We start from the raw sequence: 16752 nt of genomic DNA on the forward strand, positions 1-16752 counted from the left end.
CTCCACCAAAAAGCTATTAGAAACAATCAACGAATACAGTAAAGTTGCTGGCTACAAAACCAACGCACAAAAGTCCATTGCCCTCCTATATACCAACAATGAAATCTCAGAAAAAGAAATACAAAAAACAATTCCTTTTACAATTGCATCAAAAAGAATAAAATACCTAGGAATAAACTTAACCAAGGATGTGAAAGACCTATATGCTGAAAACTATAAGACTTTTCTGAAAGAAATTGAAGAAGACACAAAGAAATGGAAAGACATTCCGTGCTCATGGATTGGAAGAATCAACATAGTTAAAATGGCCATATTACCCAAAGCAATATACAGATTCAATGCAATCCCCATCAAAATCCCAATGGCATATTTTAAAGAAATAGAACAAAAAATCATCAGATTTGTTTGGAACCACAAAAGACCCCGAATAGCCAAAGCAATCTTAAGAAAAAAGAACTATAATGGAGGTATCACACTTCCTGACTTTGGCCTGTACTACAGGGCCACAATAATCAAAACAGCATGGTATTGGCAGAAAAACAGACATATAGACCAATGGAATAGAATTGAGAACCCAGAAATAAAACCACATAAATATGGACAGATAATTTTTGACAAAGAAGCTAAAAACATACAATGGAGCAAAGACAGCCTCTTCAATAAATGGAGCTGGGAGAATTGGATAGCCACGTGCAAAAGAATGAAACTGGACTGCTATTTGTCACCATGTACCAAAATTAATTCAAAATGGATCAAAGACTTAAGCATAAGACCTGACACAATAAACTGCATAGAAGAAAACATAGGTACTAAACTTATGGACCTTGGGTTCAAAGAGCATTTTATGAATTTGACTCCAAAGGCAATGGAAGTAAAAGCTAAAATAAACAAATGGGACTATATGAAACTTAAAAGCTTCTGCACAGCAAAAGAAACCATTGACAAAATAAAGAGGCCACCAACTGAATGGGAGAAGATTTTTGCAAACAGTGCCTCCGATAAGGGGCTAGTATCCAGAATATACAAGGAACTCATGCAACTGAACAACAAAAAAACAAACAACCCAATTGAAAAATGGGCAGAGGACTTGAAGAGACATTTCTCCAAAGAGGACATACAAATGGCAAATAGACATATGAAAAAATGCTCAACATCACTAATCATCAGAGAAATGCAAATCAAAACCACAATGAGATATCACCTCACCCCAGTCAGAATGGCCATCATCAACAAGACAAATAGTAACAAATGTTGGAGAGGATGTGGAGAAAAAGGAACTCTCATACACTGTTGGTGGGAATGCAGACTGGTGCAGCCGTTATGGAAGGCGGTGTGGAGGTTCCTCAAAAAATTACGAATAGAATTGCCATATGACCCAGCAATCCCTCTCCTGGGTATCTACCCAAAAAATCTGAAAACATTTAGAGATAAAGACACGTGTGCTCCAATGTTCATTGCAGCTTTGTTTACAGTGGCCAAGACATGGAAACAACCAAAATGTCCTTCGATAGATGAATGGATGAAGAAGTTGTGGTATATATACACAATGGAATACTATTCGGCAGTAAGAAAAGATGATATAGGAACATTTGTGACAACATGGATGGATCTTGAGAGTGTAATGCTGAGCGAAATAAGTCAGACAGAAAAAGCAGAGAACCATGTGATTTCACTGATATGTGGTATATAAACCAAAACAACAAAAGAACAAGACAAACAAATGAGAAACAGAAACTCATAGACACAGACAATGGTTTGGTGGTTGCCAGAGGGTAAGGGGGGTGGGGGGTGGGGGGTGGGGGGTGGGAGATGTGGGTAAGGGGGATCAAATATATGGTGATGGAAGGAGAACTGACTCTGGGTGATGAACACACAACGGGATTTATAGATGATGTAATACAGAATTGTACACATGAAATCTATGTAATTTTACTAACAACTGTCACCTCAATAAATTTAATAAAAAAAAAAAAAAAAAAAAAAAAAAGAGGGGCGGCCAGATGGCTCAGTTGGTTACAGTGTGAGCTCTGAATGGCAGAGTTACCGTTTGGATTCCCACATGGGCCAGTGAGCTGCGCCCTCCACAACTAGATTGAAAACAAAGAGCTGCAGCTGAGTTTCTGGAGGAGCCGCCGGATGATTCAATTGGTTAGAGCACTAGCTCTCAACAGCAAGGTTGCCTGTTCAATTCTCGCATGGGATGGTGGGCTGCACCCCCTGTAACTAAAGACTGAAAAACGGCGACTAGACTTGGAGCTGAGCTGCACCCTCCACAACTAGTTTGAAGGACAATGACTAGGAGTTGATGGGCCCTGGAGAAACACACTGTTCCCCAATATTCTCCAATAAAATGGGTCCAAAAACGGGTTCCCCAATATTCTCCAAAAACGGGTCCCAGGGAAGAATGCTTTCGCCATATTCAGGGAAACTGTCAACAGGCAGTTCTCCACAGTGGGTCTGCACCTCTTCAGTCAGCTTCAGTTCCAAACTATCTTTTCAAGGATGTCTGCAGAGCACACAGCCTTGGGAGACAGACAGTATGTCCTCCAGTGGACAGGGCAGACGTTACCAGCATAATAAAGGTAACGTCTCCCTCCCAGAGAAAGGGTGGGGGCAGGTTTGCGAGCACTGCTCTTGTAAGACTGGGAGTTTCCTGAGCGCAGGTTCCTCAGCTGTACATAAATCCACTGTGTTCCCAGCACTCCCCTGGGCCACGTCCATCTCTCAGCGTGGACATGTGAACATGGAGCCCGAGTGTCTGCTGTGCTTTACCTCTGAGGCAGGCATCCCGTGTCCTCTGCCAGGCTAACGTGCTAGCTTGCAAGGAGGGTACAACAGCAGACCCTCCGTAGTTCCTGACAGTTAACCCTGTCACCTGGCTCCTTTGAGCGCCTCATGTCATCGAAACAAACATTTTGTCAGGAACCAAGGGCATCTCTCGGGCTCTTACATACAATAGTAAAAGTTCAGAGAAAATTGCAGGAGGAGCCGCTACTGGCTCAAACTCCTCACCGACAAACTGGATCACCCACCTGGTAAGGAGCCATCATATTGCGGTATGGATGGAACACAAAGGAAACATGGCCTAGCGAGTGGAAGAAAGAAGTTATAAAACCCAACCGTTACCAAGTGACCAGGAGCAAACACGAGGAGAGCTGTATCTTATAAAATGTCTTCCCTGCTTTGCTATATATAACTATTTACCTTCTCCTCTATTATATATAAGATGGGTCGGTGGTAGTTAACCACATAATTTCATCCTTTAGGTACAGTATCTCAAGAGTCCTCTACTTTTTAAAAGGGAGAGTGAATACATCTTCCCTTGTATGCATCAATAGTTGCAACAGGCTCAGCAGAAGCAAATATCTTTGTTTAGATTATTGTTTACCAATGTACATACAGGTAGAAGTATGTGTATAGATGCTGAGTCCCCACCAAGGTGACTATGCGTTTACTGCTCAGCCTCATGCCTGCCCTTCCAAGCAGTGGCTAGAACCTGTAAGGAATAGAAAATATGAAGGTCTGCCTGAAAACATTTGGGGATGTAAACTCTCACAGTGGCTGGGGTACATGCTTGGCCTTGGAAGGATTGGCTACCCTTCCAAGGACCAAGAATATATTTATAGGATGTGGAGCCTGGCCTGTGCCTTGGCGCAGGTGGGCCGAGCTCCGATACATCTTATCTCGTACCAAGGACTGGCCCCGGCTCCTAGACAGATCTGAGTCCAGTTCCTTGTGTTGTTAACACGTATGCTTATTGGCTCCTTGCCGCTGTTGTTAGTGAAGTCCTCAAAACCCCAGAAAGCCGAGGTAGGCACAGCAGTAGTTGTTGTTGTTCCCCGGGCGCCTCGGGCTCCTGCAAGATACTCCAAGATATTCCGCCCCTGTTGATGACTTTACTTGACTGGGATTTCGCCCGTGCTGATGAAGGGCCGGGTGCTGTTTTCTGCGCATGATGTTTTGTCCGTGCTGATGAAGGGCCGGTGCTGTTTCTGCATGTGATGTTTCACTCGTGCTGATGAAAGGCTGTTGCTGTTTCTACGACTCTAATTAACTGGGCCCTGGTGGTATGATGATTTGCCTCCTTGCTTATTAGTGGTATGATGATATATTCCCCTAATCTCTGTCTTGTCTTACTTACTTTAACTTTGTAATAAAACTCTTTAACCCCTTCATTCCGGCTTGTGGTGGTGTGTCTTGCGTATCAGGCCTTGAAATTAAGTCTGTGCACAGCAATCGATAATACTTATCGATACAGAACCCTAACCCCGTATTCCTCAGATTCCTTTATCGGAAGGCTTCTGATTTAGACTCCACCAGTGAGAGGCACTTATGCAAGATTTAGAGGCAGAAAGGAGAAACAATGATGGTGTCCAGCAGCAGCTGGCAGACCAGGGTGTGCAGCAGACAGCGAGTCTGCAGCAGCTTCCCAGAGGCTCCTGGGGACACTCACTTTAAGGCTGCCAGCAACTGAGGTCACCTGAAGCACTGTCCTGTACATGGAGCACTTTGTGACTTTCTCAAAGTCAGAAGCAGCTCTCTCTGACCTTCACTACCCCAAGCCTTCCAACGGCTTTGTAAGCATTTTAGTTGATTTACTTTATTAAATCTGTTCTGGCTAAAATATCCAGGGTGGTTTGTTTTCCTGACTGATACAGACGGGTAGGATTTCATCCAGTGGAGACTAGAGTGGGAAAGAGAAGCAGGACACAGTGTATGAAGGTTACAATGGAAAACAAAGTTGAACAAGTGGATCAGAACTATACTAAGTAGGGTCTGGGAGGAGATAAATACTAAACAAAGATGGATGGCTGAACTGAGGCAGGAAGACCAGGTCACAAGGGGCCTCGGAGGCCGCTGTAAGAAATACTGAGTCTTTCATGCTGAGTGAGACGGGAACCCCACCCGGCAGGCTCTGAGTAAGATAGTGACACGACCTGACGTCTTCGGCTGCTGCGTAGAAAACATTAGAGGATGACAAGAGTGGGAACCAGAAAAGCAGTTAGGAGATCACTGAAATACTAAAAGTGACATACGACAGTTAATGGACCAAGGTACAGCAGTATAATTGGTGAAAAGTAATTGCATTCTGGGTACAGTTTGGAAAGACTTGCTCATGAAATAGATATGGGAGGGTAAAAAAAAGCAGAAGAGTAAATATAACTCCCAAGTTTTTGGCCTGAGCAACAGAAAGGATAGAGCTGCCATTAACTGATAAAGACTGAGGAGATTTAGGAGAGGAAAAAGGGAATTCAGGTTTTGGCATGTTAAGGTCAAGATGCCTCTTACAAGATGCCTATCACAGGTCCTAACTGATGTGCCCAGTCGGAAGTAATAGAGCCAAGACAGGCTTCAGAGTTAGACAGGAGGTAGCTGCAGGCTCCAGATTCAGAATTAGTTAGTTTACATATGAAAGGCGCGCTCCTGGCAAGATGTGGTTATCTGGGCAAAATGTGATTACCTTTAGTAATTAGCAAGCCCTGGGAGGGGCAGTTTCTCCCCAGGTCTATAAGGCCCCCAAATGCCAGACCATCAAGAATACAGAAAAGAAGAAATACAGTTAATAGAACTGGCCCTGTAATGAATGGATGCCAAACAGACCAAGAATCTAAGAAAGCAGAACAAATACATACAATAGAAATCCACAGGCTGATTCTAAAATTGATATGGAAATACGAAGGACCCAGAAGAGTGAAAACAATCTTGGAAATAAAGAGAAGACAGAGAACTTATACTGAATGATTCCAGACGTATTACAAAGCTTCAGTAACCAAGACAACACAGTGGTATTGCCCTAAGGATAGACAAACACAACAACAGACAAAAAACAGAAGTCCAGACATCAGCCTACCAATAAACAGTTGACCAATTTTCTACAAAGGCCTAAAAGTAATTCACTGGTGAAAGGACAGTCTTTTACAACAACTGGTGCTACAACTCCTGTATATCCATATGTGGGGGCAAAGGGAGAGAAGGAACAAATCTTTACCTCCCAGCATTCATAAATATTAATCCACGATGAATCAAAGACTTAAACATAAAGTTAAAACTCTATGTGAAGGTTCCAAAAGGATACACAGAATATCTTTGTGACCTTGACGGTGGCAAAGAGTTCTTAATATTGTGGATGAAAAGGGGGTTCTACAGAAAGTGACCTCACAGGGCAATCTGATCATAAATCCCTAACTGGGCAGGTTATGGTGGGTAGTTGTGCCCCAGGCATGTAACTTCTTCAGTAAAAGTTACTGTTTTGCCATAAGCAGCCCTGTCCATCATTTCTGTGCATCTAGGTTAACATACCTTTGAAATAAGAGTAACCACCTTCAAATGAGCACACAATCTTGTTATCCTGTAATCCAATCCCCACCTTGCTTTCTCCACTTTCATGTAATCTTCCTTAATTTCCCTCCTTAATTCTAAATGCATCAAAGAAACTGCAAACTGCCATTCTGGGAAGCATTTTTCTCAGTCTGTTGAGATCTTGCTTCCAGGCATATCCTCTGTTTGGCGCAAATAAATTTTTAGAAAAATTCTCTAAAGGTTTGGACATTCTTATGTCGACAATATACAAAAAACACTAACCATAAAAGAAAAAACTGATAAACTGAACTTTAATCAAATTAAAAACTTTAAAGATGCCATTAAATAAATGAACAAGAAAGCCATAGACTAGGAAAAGAAGTTCACAATGCACATCAGGCAAACGACTCATATCCACAATCTATACTGAGCTATTAATCAATAAGGTAAAGTCACACAACAGAATTTGGGCAAAAAATTTGAATAGAGACTTCATAAATATGAATGAACAACATGCACATGAAAAGGTACTGCTCATCACCCAGTCATCAGCAAAATGCCCATTAAAGCCACAATGCTACTACTACATGCTGACTAGAATGGCTAAAACTAAAAAGACTTGCAGCACCTGGAACTTTTATAAATTGTTGATGTAAGTATAAAACAGTACCACACTGAAAGGAGATTGGGAGTTTCTTATAAAATTAAACATATATCTAGTGATTCCACTCCTAGGTATGGACCCAAGGAAATTAAAACATGTTCGCAAAAAAGCACTGTATAATACAAGAATGTTCATAGCAGTTTTATTCATAATAGTCAAAACCTGAAAAGCAACCCAAATGTCTATCAACAGATTAAAAACAGTGGTATGTTCATACTATTGAATAGCACTCAGCAATAAAAAGGAATGACTTACTGATACATCTCAGAAACATTATGTGGAGTTTAAGAAGTCCCTTGTGAAAAACTATGCATTATATGATTCCATTCATATGAAGTTCTAGAACAGGTAAAACTAAATGACACTGAGCAACCGGAACAACTGTTGCCTGGCTGTGGGGGGAGGGGTACTGACTAGAAATAGGCACAAGTAAACTTATGAGGTGAGGAAAATAGTCTATACCTTAATTCAAGTGGTAGATAAGGGTTTTTACATCCATCAAAATTTGCTGAACTCATTCAACAAATACATTCAAAATCACTGCATTTTATTAAATGTAAATTATACCTTTAAAATAGTAAAATTAATTGACTGTATAGAATAGCCACACGAAAACTGCATAAAAACAAATACCTTTGTCCATCTGCAAAGCTTCACCCCAGAGTGGCTCCCAATCAATTGATAACCTGAATGGAAAAACAGGGAACACAAAATAGAATTGATTCAAAGCCTCATATCAAAAGGTGCTTATAAAACTAGCAAAATCTTTTTTTTGCTTAAATAATGGTAGGCAACCCAATGGAAAAATATTATACATTTAATTCACCAGAACGATAAACCAATTTAAAACGTATATGCATCTAATAACATACATTGAAAATACATAAAGAAACAAGAGGCTAATCTAAAATCAGAGAGATTCCAGCACCTCTCAGCATCTAACAGATCTCATAGACCAAAACTCAGAAGAACCTCACAGCTGAGTGAAACTGGAAACTTGATCAAGGACACACAGCACTAACTCAGCAACTACAGAATGCACGTGCTCTTCAAAGAGGCAGGAACATTTATAAAAATGAGCCATATGCTGGGCCATAATGCAAAAGCAAGTAACAGTATGTTTCAAATGGATAACTGGGGAACTCTCATCAGTAATCTTTGAAAAAAGATGGAAGAATCAGGGCAATAGGAGATTAAAATAAAGAAATACTGCCAAAAGAAAAAAAGGGAAAATCAAATTCTAGGAACTACAACCTAACATGAATCTCAGCACCCCTCTACAACCTACCATTTAAAATTTTTGCCACATAAGACATGAAAAGCATGGAAAAGCCACGCCAAAGCAATCATATTAACAAACCTGTAGAGCAGACAAGTAGAATATTCTGATTTCAGGAAGCATTAATAAAGCTTCTCATGAGGCTTCAAGTAATAAGTCATAATTATCTTGAGTCCCTTGCACAAAAAGACTCTTCACTTGCAAACAAATGATGCAAAAGGAGAAATACAGTCTGGATGGCATAAGTGGATCAGGGGCTGGTGAAACATCCACATTCAGTGTGATGATTAATGGAACAATGTCAATTTGGATTACAAGACTCTAGTGGCAATGTTACAGGGCTTTGTCTTTTACCCTCTTCCACATTTATGTAAATATCCTGCATATAAATAAACAAAGCACTACTTATCTAGCTGAAGATGAACTGAGTCCAATTGAATAGCTAATCTCAGATACAGAAGAAACATTTAAAAGATTCCCAGAGAAAATTCTAGTTCTTTTGGATTCCTACATTGTGTGTGTTGTTCATATCACTATCACAGAAATCACATTCAATTATGTTAGTTCTTTATATCGTTCTGTCCCAATATACATAGGGTTCTACAAAATTTTGCCTTTAGGTAGGAATGAAAAAAACTGCACAGTACAGGAAGGAGAGGCCTGTAGCTGACCACAACGCCAAGATAAGCGAACAGTATGCAGTTGCTGAAAATAATAGTGCAGAATTCTGCCTCTAACCAAGATGGAGTAATAGATGGTTTATTCTCCCACCTGAAAAACCAAAAAATGGACAAAATATATTGAACAACAGTTTTCAAGATATGAAGTATCAGGAAACAAAGGATGGTGATCCAAGAGGGATGGGAACCAAACGAGGTGAGCCCTCCTGTTACCCGCACTCACTGCCTGGAAAGTTTCTAGGCTCTGCAGCTGGGAGAGGCAGCCCACATAAAACCTGGTGTTCTGGCTGAGTGGAGGACATGAAAGCAGGGGTCTGAGGAGCCCCTGTGGCAAGAGTTAGCAGGACTGAGTACCAGGGAGACCAACACTACATAGAGATTGAACTCAAAAGTCTGCAGAGGGTTCCTATAAGTATTTCCTTGAGTACTGGTTAGTGTGCATGTGAGAGAAAACTACCCACGAATGGGAAAGAACAATCTGAAAGGATCAGAGGTATGCCTGGCACTCACAGGCAGCTGGGAACTGTCTGTTCCTGCTGATCAGACAGGAAAAGATTCACAAGGCACTCCTGTGTAGAAGTGTTTTGCATCAATAGTGGGAAATAATTAGCTATATACTCAGCTGGCTCTGGTCTCACCTAACAAGTCATAAAAAATTAAGAGGCTCAAAACTGTTTCCAAGTAACTTCTCTTAGTCCCAGAACAAGGCTCAAGAATATCATAGGAATACAAAAATATCTAGCACCCAATAAGGTAAAATTAGATCTAGCATTCAATCAGATTACCTAGCATGTATGTACATAGATAGGAAAACATGACCAAAAATAAGGAAAATAATCCAGCAACCAACACTGAACCAGAAATGACCCATAGGTTAGCAGATTAGCACATTAAAACAGTTATAATTGTGTTCAGGCTCAAAAAGTTAAGAGACATGGAAGATATAAAATGACCTAAACTGAACTTCTAGAAATGAAAACTACAATGTCTAAGCCAAAAAATACACTGGATGGAATTAACAGAAGATTACACATTAGAGAAGAAACGATTACTAAATTAAACTTGGAGACACTGCAATAAAGACGATTCTAAAATGAAAAGCAGAACTGAAAAAAATAATTTGAAAAATTAAAAGTGCATTCAAGTGGACTATTATATATATAATAGGAATCCCTAAAGAAAAGCAGAGAAGGGTTGACAGAAAACTATTTGAAGAATAATGGCCAAAGTGTGTCCAAATTTGATTAAAATTGTAAATCCCAGAACCAAGAAGTTCAACAAACCTAGAGTAAAAGAAACATAAAGAAAACTACATTCAGATGCATTATAATTAAATTGCTCAAAATCAGTAATTAAGAGAAAATCTTAAAAGCAGCCGGGGGTGAAAAATATTACATTCAAAGGAACAAACCAAAGATGGCACAGAGTTCTCATCAGAAGTAATGCAAACAAACAGTGGAACAATGTAACTGAAAAAAGCCGTCAATCTACAATTCATCCATCAAAAAATATCCTTCAAAAATGAAGGTAAAATACATCCTTTTTCAGATACACAAAAGCTAACATAATTTATCACCAACTAACCCACACTACAAGAACTGCTAAAGTCCCTCAGGCAGAAGGAAAAGGCTGCCTACCAAGAGACAACGCAAGAACACAAAGGAATGAAAAGCACCAAACTGGTAACTACATGAGTAAATATATAAGATTTTTTTTCTAATTATTTAAATGTTTAATAGATAATGGAATAAACCAAAGTAAATAACAATGTAGTATAGGGTTTACAACATATATAAAAAGTAAGATGTATACTAGCAATTGTAGATAGATTGAAGAGGAGAAAATAGAAGCACACTGTTGAAGGTTGTTCTATACATGAGGTGGTATAACACCACTCAAAGACTTACTGTGACATGATAAAGAGATATACTAAATTACTAAAACCTTCAGCAAGTGCTAAATAACAAAATGGTACAATAGTTAATAAGCCAACAAAGGATATAAAATAGAATTATAAAAAAATTGATCTAGAGATGAAGGTCCAAGATGGTGGATTAGGTAAACACTGTGCTGCTGCCTCCCAGGATCACACCAAAATAACAAATAAATTATACAACAATCGACCTCAAGAATCTTCTAAAGACTAGCTGAACAGAACACCTATAACTAAGGATATAAAGAAGAGGCCACATCCAAACTGCAAAAAAAAATAATAACCTAAAAGAAGGCAGAAAAACTGGAAAAGGAAAATCAAAGAACACAAAACAAGCAGAAAACAAATAGCAAGATGACAAATTTAAACTTACCATAAAATCACTTTAAATAGTCTATATAGCCTAATAAAAAGACAGATTTTATATGTGTAACAGTATTTATATATATTATTTATAAACTTATATATATTATATATGTATATAATATCTGTCTCCTCTAACAGGCTGACGGTTCCTTGAAGCAGCTACTGTGTCTTGTATTTCTCAGCATTGCCATAACTGTCACATAAAAGGTTCTCAATAAATAGAGAGGGAGAGAAGTCAATCTACTGACTCCTAATTCACCTCTTTCTTCTACAGAAAACCAATATTATTTGCACATTCAACTACAGCCTCCTTAATAAGGTATGTCCACAAAAAATCCAGATATACTTGAACATAAAGTACTTCTAATTAATTCAGCATAATATCAGTGTAAGTTTTTTCCGCATTTAATAATTTTCCCTTAATAAACAGTGATTTGTAAAGAAGCCAGTGATGGCACTTTCTGTTTGCATCTCTGAGCCACAGTGAGGCTAAGAGCCTAGAAACCAAGCAAAGAGGACCATGCTGGCCCAGGCACAGGAATGAGGCAGTGACACCTTAGCTGGATAAACCTGACTCCCTAACACGCTGCTGGGCCAACTGGAAAAGGACTGCATCATTCACTTTCCTCTTGGCAAGCCCTAGTTCATGCTTCCTGCCGTAGGCTTCACCTAGAATGCTGAAGAGTATAGGTTATAACAACAATTCCTGAGATTCTCACCTTGCTTAGTAAGGGCCTCTCGGAGAGCGGGAGTTATCATAGCTCTTCTTTCACTGGCTTCATTTGTCACTGCATTCCCGAACAAACCAGCTTTTTCTTCCTGCTGCACCTTTGCTCTCTGTATTAAAATAAAAAGAATGAGGTCCAAAAATGGCAACATGCAGCAATCATGAAAATATTACCACACATAATATATTACAGACACAGGGATTTACATTTCAATATGAGATTAAAGGCAACAAAACTCATAACCCACTTAAACAGTAAAACCTCTAAGTAAATACTGAAAATAATCTATACTTTATTATAAAGTATTTGCTCTATGAAACCATGTAATGTATATTAAATTATGCAAAAATTCTGATGTTAAATAAAATAAACAAAAATATCACTAATTTTTGCCATTTTGATTTAATCTTTGTGGATAATAGAGGTATGGCAATCAAATCAATCAGAAGATATTATAATTAGTAAGGAAGGTACTATTATCTAAAGTCTTAATGAAGACACCAAAAAGTAAGTAATTGTGATTTTTGTTATCAATTTAATTGCAATTATACAGTTCCCTTTATTCCCAATAAATGTGTAAATTCCTGGAAAAAATGGCAAAGTGCAAGGAAAATAACAGCATAATGATGAACACGTAGCACGGACACAAAGGCTCATCACGAACCACGACCCACACCCTGTTCTCGCCAAAGCGATCACAGCTCCAGTCAGACAGTGACCTAAAGGTAAGCCAGAATCTTTTTTATTTTTCAAAGAAAATAAGTACATGCTCAAACACATACACCCACAAAACATAAATCAATAATCACTGATGTAGATGTGAAATATTTTAGCACCCTGTGTACAAAAAACTGCGTAACTTCAGCAGGTTACTTCTCTGAATTTCAATTTCCTCATCTGAAAAAGGGGGAAAGTAATTATCTATGGAGCAGCGATGTGCTAAAGATTAAATGAAAGAAAAATAGCCTGGCACAATGCCTGATACATAATAGGAGTTCAAAAAGTTATAGCTACTGCTGGTTATTACATCTGCAAACACCAAACACAAGTCAAAAAAGTGCTCTGGGCTGCCCCCAGATGAACATCTGCCCTGAGACCACTACCCCACCTGCTGCCCCAGTGCCTCCTTTTGGAAGGTCCATGGGGGAAACCTGTCTTCAGCAATAGAAAAAAATCTGAAGGATAAAACTGTGCTTCCTTTTGACTTTGTCTGCTAGAAAATTCTGCAGCACACTTCTGATCACTGCATAAGGTCTTGCATCACGCCTGTCTGGTACTTCTTGTACATGGTTTCATATTATAAGACAGCCATCATTCACATTTTGCACTGATTTCTTCCTCTTTTTCAACCTTATTATTAATATATGTATATATATACATACATATTTTTTAAGTTATCTCAACGTCTTTTTTGGAAGATGGTAGAGGTCTAATTAATATTTTTTTAAAAGATTTTATTGGGGAAGGGGAACAGGACTTTATTGGAGAACAGTGTGTACTACCAGGATTTTTTTTTCCCCAAGTCAAGTTGTTGTCCTTTCAATCTTAGTTGTGGAGGGTGCCATTCAGCTTCAAGTTGTTGTCCTTTCAGTCTTAGTTGTGGAGGGCGCGGTTTAGCTCCAGGTCCAGTTGTCGTTGCTAGTTGCAAGGGGCGCAGCCCACCATCCCTTGAGGGAGTCGAACTGGCAACCTTGTGGTTGAGAGGACACGCTCCAACCAACTGAGCCATCCGGGAGCTCAGCGGCAGCTCAGCTCAAGGTGCCGTGTTCAATCTTAGTTGCAGAGTCCCTTAGTTGCAGAGTCCCACCATCCCTTGTGGGACTCGAGGAGTTGAACCGGCAACCTTGTGGTTGAGAGCCCACTGGCCCATGTGGGAATCGAACCGGCAGCCTTCGGAGTTAGGAGTATGGAGCTCCAACCGCCTGAGCCACCGGGCCAGCCCGCTAATTAATATTTTTGAAACAACACACAAAGTCTGCGTTACACTTTAGAAGAAACACTCATCAGCTGCAGAAATTCAGAACGACACACCTTGGCAGCAGCCCTACCACGAAGACCCAGACTGCCCGTAGGGCCTGTCCATTTTCAGAGTCCAGCCCCCAGTGAATCACTGAGCAGACTCACAGTAATATCCTTTCTACCTAAACATGAACACACCTCACAGATGACATCATGTCTGAGACCTGCATCACACTAATGCAGAAGGAGGCCTGTCCACGTTTGAACCTGGGCACTAGGTGACAGGGATCAATCACTGTATCATTCCGGCTACTTCTGCAAACATTCAAAGTTCTCTCCACATAAAATGCAAAACAGATTTAAAAAATTATTTTTAATAAAAAAGGGAAACCGTTGGAATTTGGAGTTAACTTCTCTACCTTCTCTGTAACTTTAGGACTTGCTCTGAAATAGGAAGTCAGTGAAAAAGCACTTCAGAGTCAAATGGACCAGATGAGAAACATAAACCCAGTTAGTTCTACCTGTCCTAGAAGTTAGCATTGCAAATTACTGAACATACTCAAAATACAAAGTTAATGAACAATTTTGTCTCTGTTAACTAACAGTTCTCAGCTACACATTTTAAGATGGAACTGAAAAAACTTACAAACGAACATCAATCATTTGTTCTTATGTATTATAAAAGTAATTAGTTTGAACTAGGCATTTTATAAAAAAATTAAAAGGTTCCAGTTATTATTTTAAGATATTTAAAAATAAAAGAATCCTTTGGCTTTTTTAAAAGTCTATTTCAGACCTAAAATCAAAGAAGTAAGCTTGAAAAGGAAGTCTTGTGATGGAGCAGAATAAACTAACCTTGACCTTGAGAGCATTTAAACATCTCTGAAGTAATTCCACAGCAAGTTGCTGTAATTCCCTACTAATGATGCAAAAATTGATAGGAGGTGGAAGTATTTATTCTCAAAAATCACTGTCACCACAAAACATCACCAGCTTATATGCTTCCTTCCCCAAAAGCCACACAATCCAAAACTGGACCCAGCATATGACACTGGTCTCTAACCACTGTGATAAGATCTCGACAGACACCCTCATGTGGTTTAAAAAAAAAACCTTCTGACCACTGTGAAATGCACATACTCTTAAAGGATGGCCATGGAACACTGTCCACGTCCCAACATCAGAGAAATTATTGTTACAAAGTGTGAGTGTAGCTACTTCAGATTCAATCATTTAGACACAAAGTCTCTATGGAAAGAGATCAGAGGCCATGATTAAGTCTTGAGCATTCAGGACAAACATTTATTATATCATTCTTTGCCTCTGTGGCAGTTTAGTCCTATCTTCCATGTGCAGCAGCAACTTCATTTCTGAAAAGAAATACACTGGTCCCTAACACTCCCTGAGGAAGTGCAAAGCACCATTCAAATTCTAATTCTAATCTCCTAGCAGCAGACATTGTTTACTATTTGCCTGGAATATAACAATATAACAACTATACAGGGCCTACGGATTTTTATGTTCTTATTGCTCTTTTATAGCCTAAGAAGAAACAAATGAAGATCCCAGAATTGGTCAACCTTTATTCCTCCCTCTCCTGTAAGCCCCATTCGACAATGGGTGACCAAGTTCTAAAGCTTTTTAATTCCCAACTACTGGTTCTCTCCATCTGCAACATGGCTACTTTTGCCCAAAGCCCTGGTTTCTCCTAAAGGACATGTACAATAGCCTGTCTCCAACCTGTGCTTCCTTCCACCCCTTCCCAACTCCCAAACCCAAAACACGTGCCTTGAAAGAAAACCCTTACCATCTCCAAGCTGCTGTTTCCCCTCACGCAAAAAGAAAGGCCGATTATAACCTAACTTCCTAGGCACGTGGGAAAATGACTATATAGAAGTAAACAGTTATTTATAAACAGACAGGACTATATGAATCTTCTGTAATAATGGGAGCAAAAAGTGATACTAAAAAAAGACATTGTACAATATTACCTAACTCATTTTCACACCATCATCCCACAAACCACAGTACCACCCCAAAATTGCCTAGGATAAAAACAAGGCAAAAAAGTGATTTGTCCAAGATCTTAAGGTAAAATGCCACCTAGTTGGATAAGAACCAAACAGGTGTTCAAACAAGCTTTTCATTACCACAGCACACATTTCTTCTGGGGAAAAAACAGTGTTTCTCATTGCCTGTTTAAGTGTTTCCTTGTTTATTTTATTGATCCTTGTTTACCATCAGATGATTCCAATTCTTAATCAATTTATGCAGAAAACTTTGGATACACAATCTCTAGGTTCTCTAGAGGTCATTTCTAACAGTCAGCCTGTGTACGCCTGGACCCGTGCCAGTACAAGGTTGGCAGGCAGTAAATGGCCAAATAAATGAATAAATGCCTCAGAACCATTACACAGCTGTTTCTAGCTCTAGAAAAGCAGATCTCACTTCTTTCAGTAACTGATTCTAGGTCTGGCAACTTTCAATATTAAAGTCTTCTCCAGGTCTTAAAACTCCTTCTGCTGCAATTTAACCCCACTTCTGCAGGTTCCTGTTTCTCTAATACAGGAATCACCTATTTACACTCACTTGTCAGAGCTCAGTTTTTAAATGAGCAGTTTTCAACAGGATACAAAGATTTTTGTGTACACTAGGTTTTAAGGATGCTTTTTGAACTTTTTGAAAAGCAGTTTCACCAGGTGTGTCAAGAGCTTCAAAGTGGTTTTCTTCTGACCCAGTGAACATATTTTGGATACCCTGACGTAAGGAAGTATTCCAGAATTCACTATCAAATGTTCCTGGCTGCATGGGCAAGGGATGAGAAGGTTGATTTAAAGGCAGTG

At 39.4% G+C, this 16752-nt stretch overlaps 1 protein-coding gene across 4 annotated transcripts in view; it reads right to left on the bottom strand.

Annotated features, from left to right (window-relative positions):
* LOC109437491 (S-adenosyl-L-methionine-dependent tRNA 4-demethylwyosine synthase TYW1-like) overlaps positions 1-16752 on the bottom strand; it is a 246138-nt gene that overhangs the window by 170461 nt on the left and 58925 nt on the right. For all 4 annotated transcript variants that reach the window (XM_074328473.2, XM_074328475.2, XM_074328474.2 and 1 more), the window contains exons 8-9: positions 11942-12059; positions 7598-7650 (exon numbers count right to left, since the gene is read on the bottom strand). In XM_074328473.2, coding sequence (XP_074184574.1) covers positions 7598-7650; positions 11942-12059 — 171 coding nt within the window. The remainder of the gene's footprint in view (positions 1-7597; positions 7651-11941; positions 12060-16752) is intronic.

Source organism: Rhinolophus sinicus, chromosome 3, assembly GCF_057876585.1.
Source record: "Rhinolophus sinicus isolate RSI-liver-muscle chromosome 3, RSI-T2T, whole genome shotgun sequence".
Taxonomy (NCBI): Eukaryota; Metazoa; Chordata; class Mammalia; order Chiroptera; family Rhinolophidae; genus Rhinolophus; species Rhinolophus sinicus.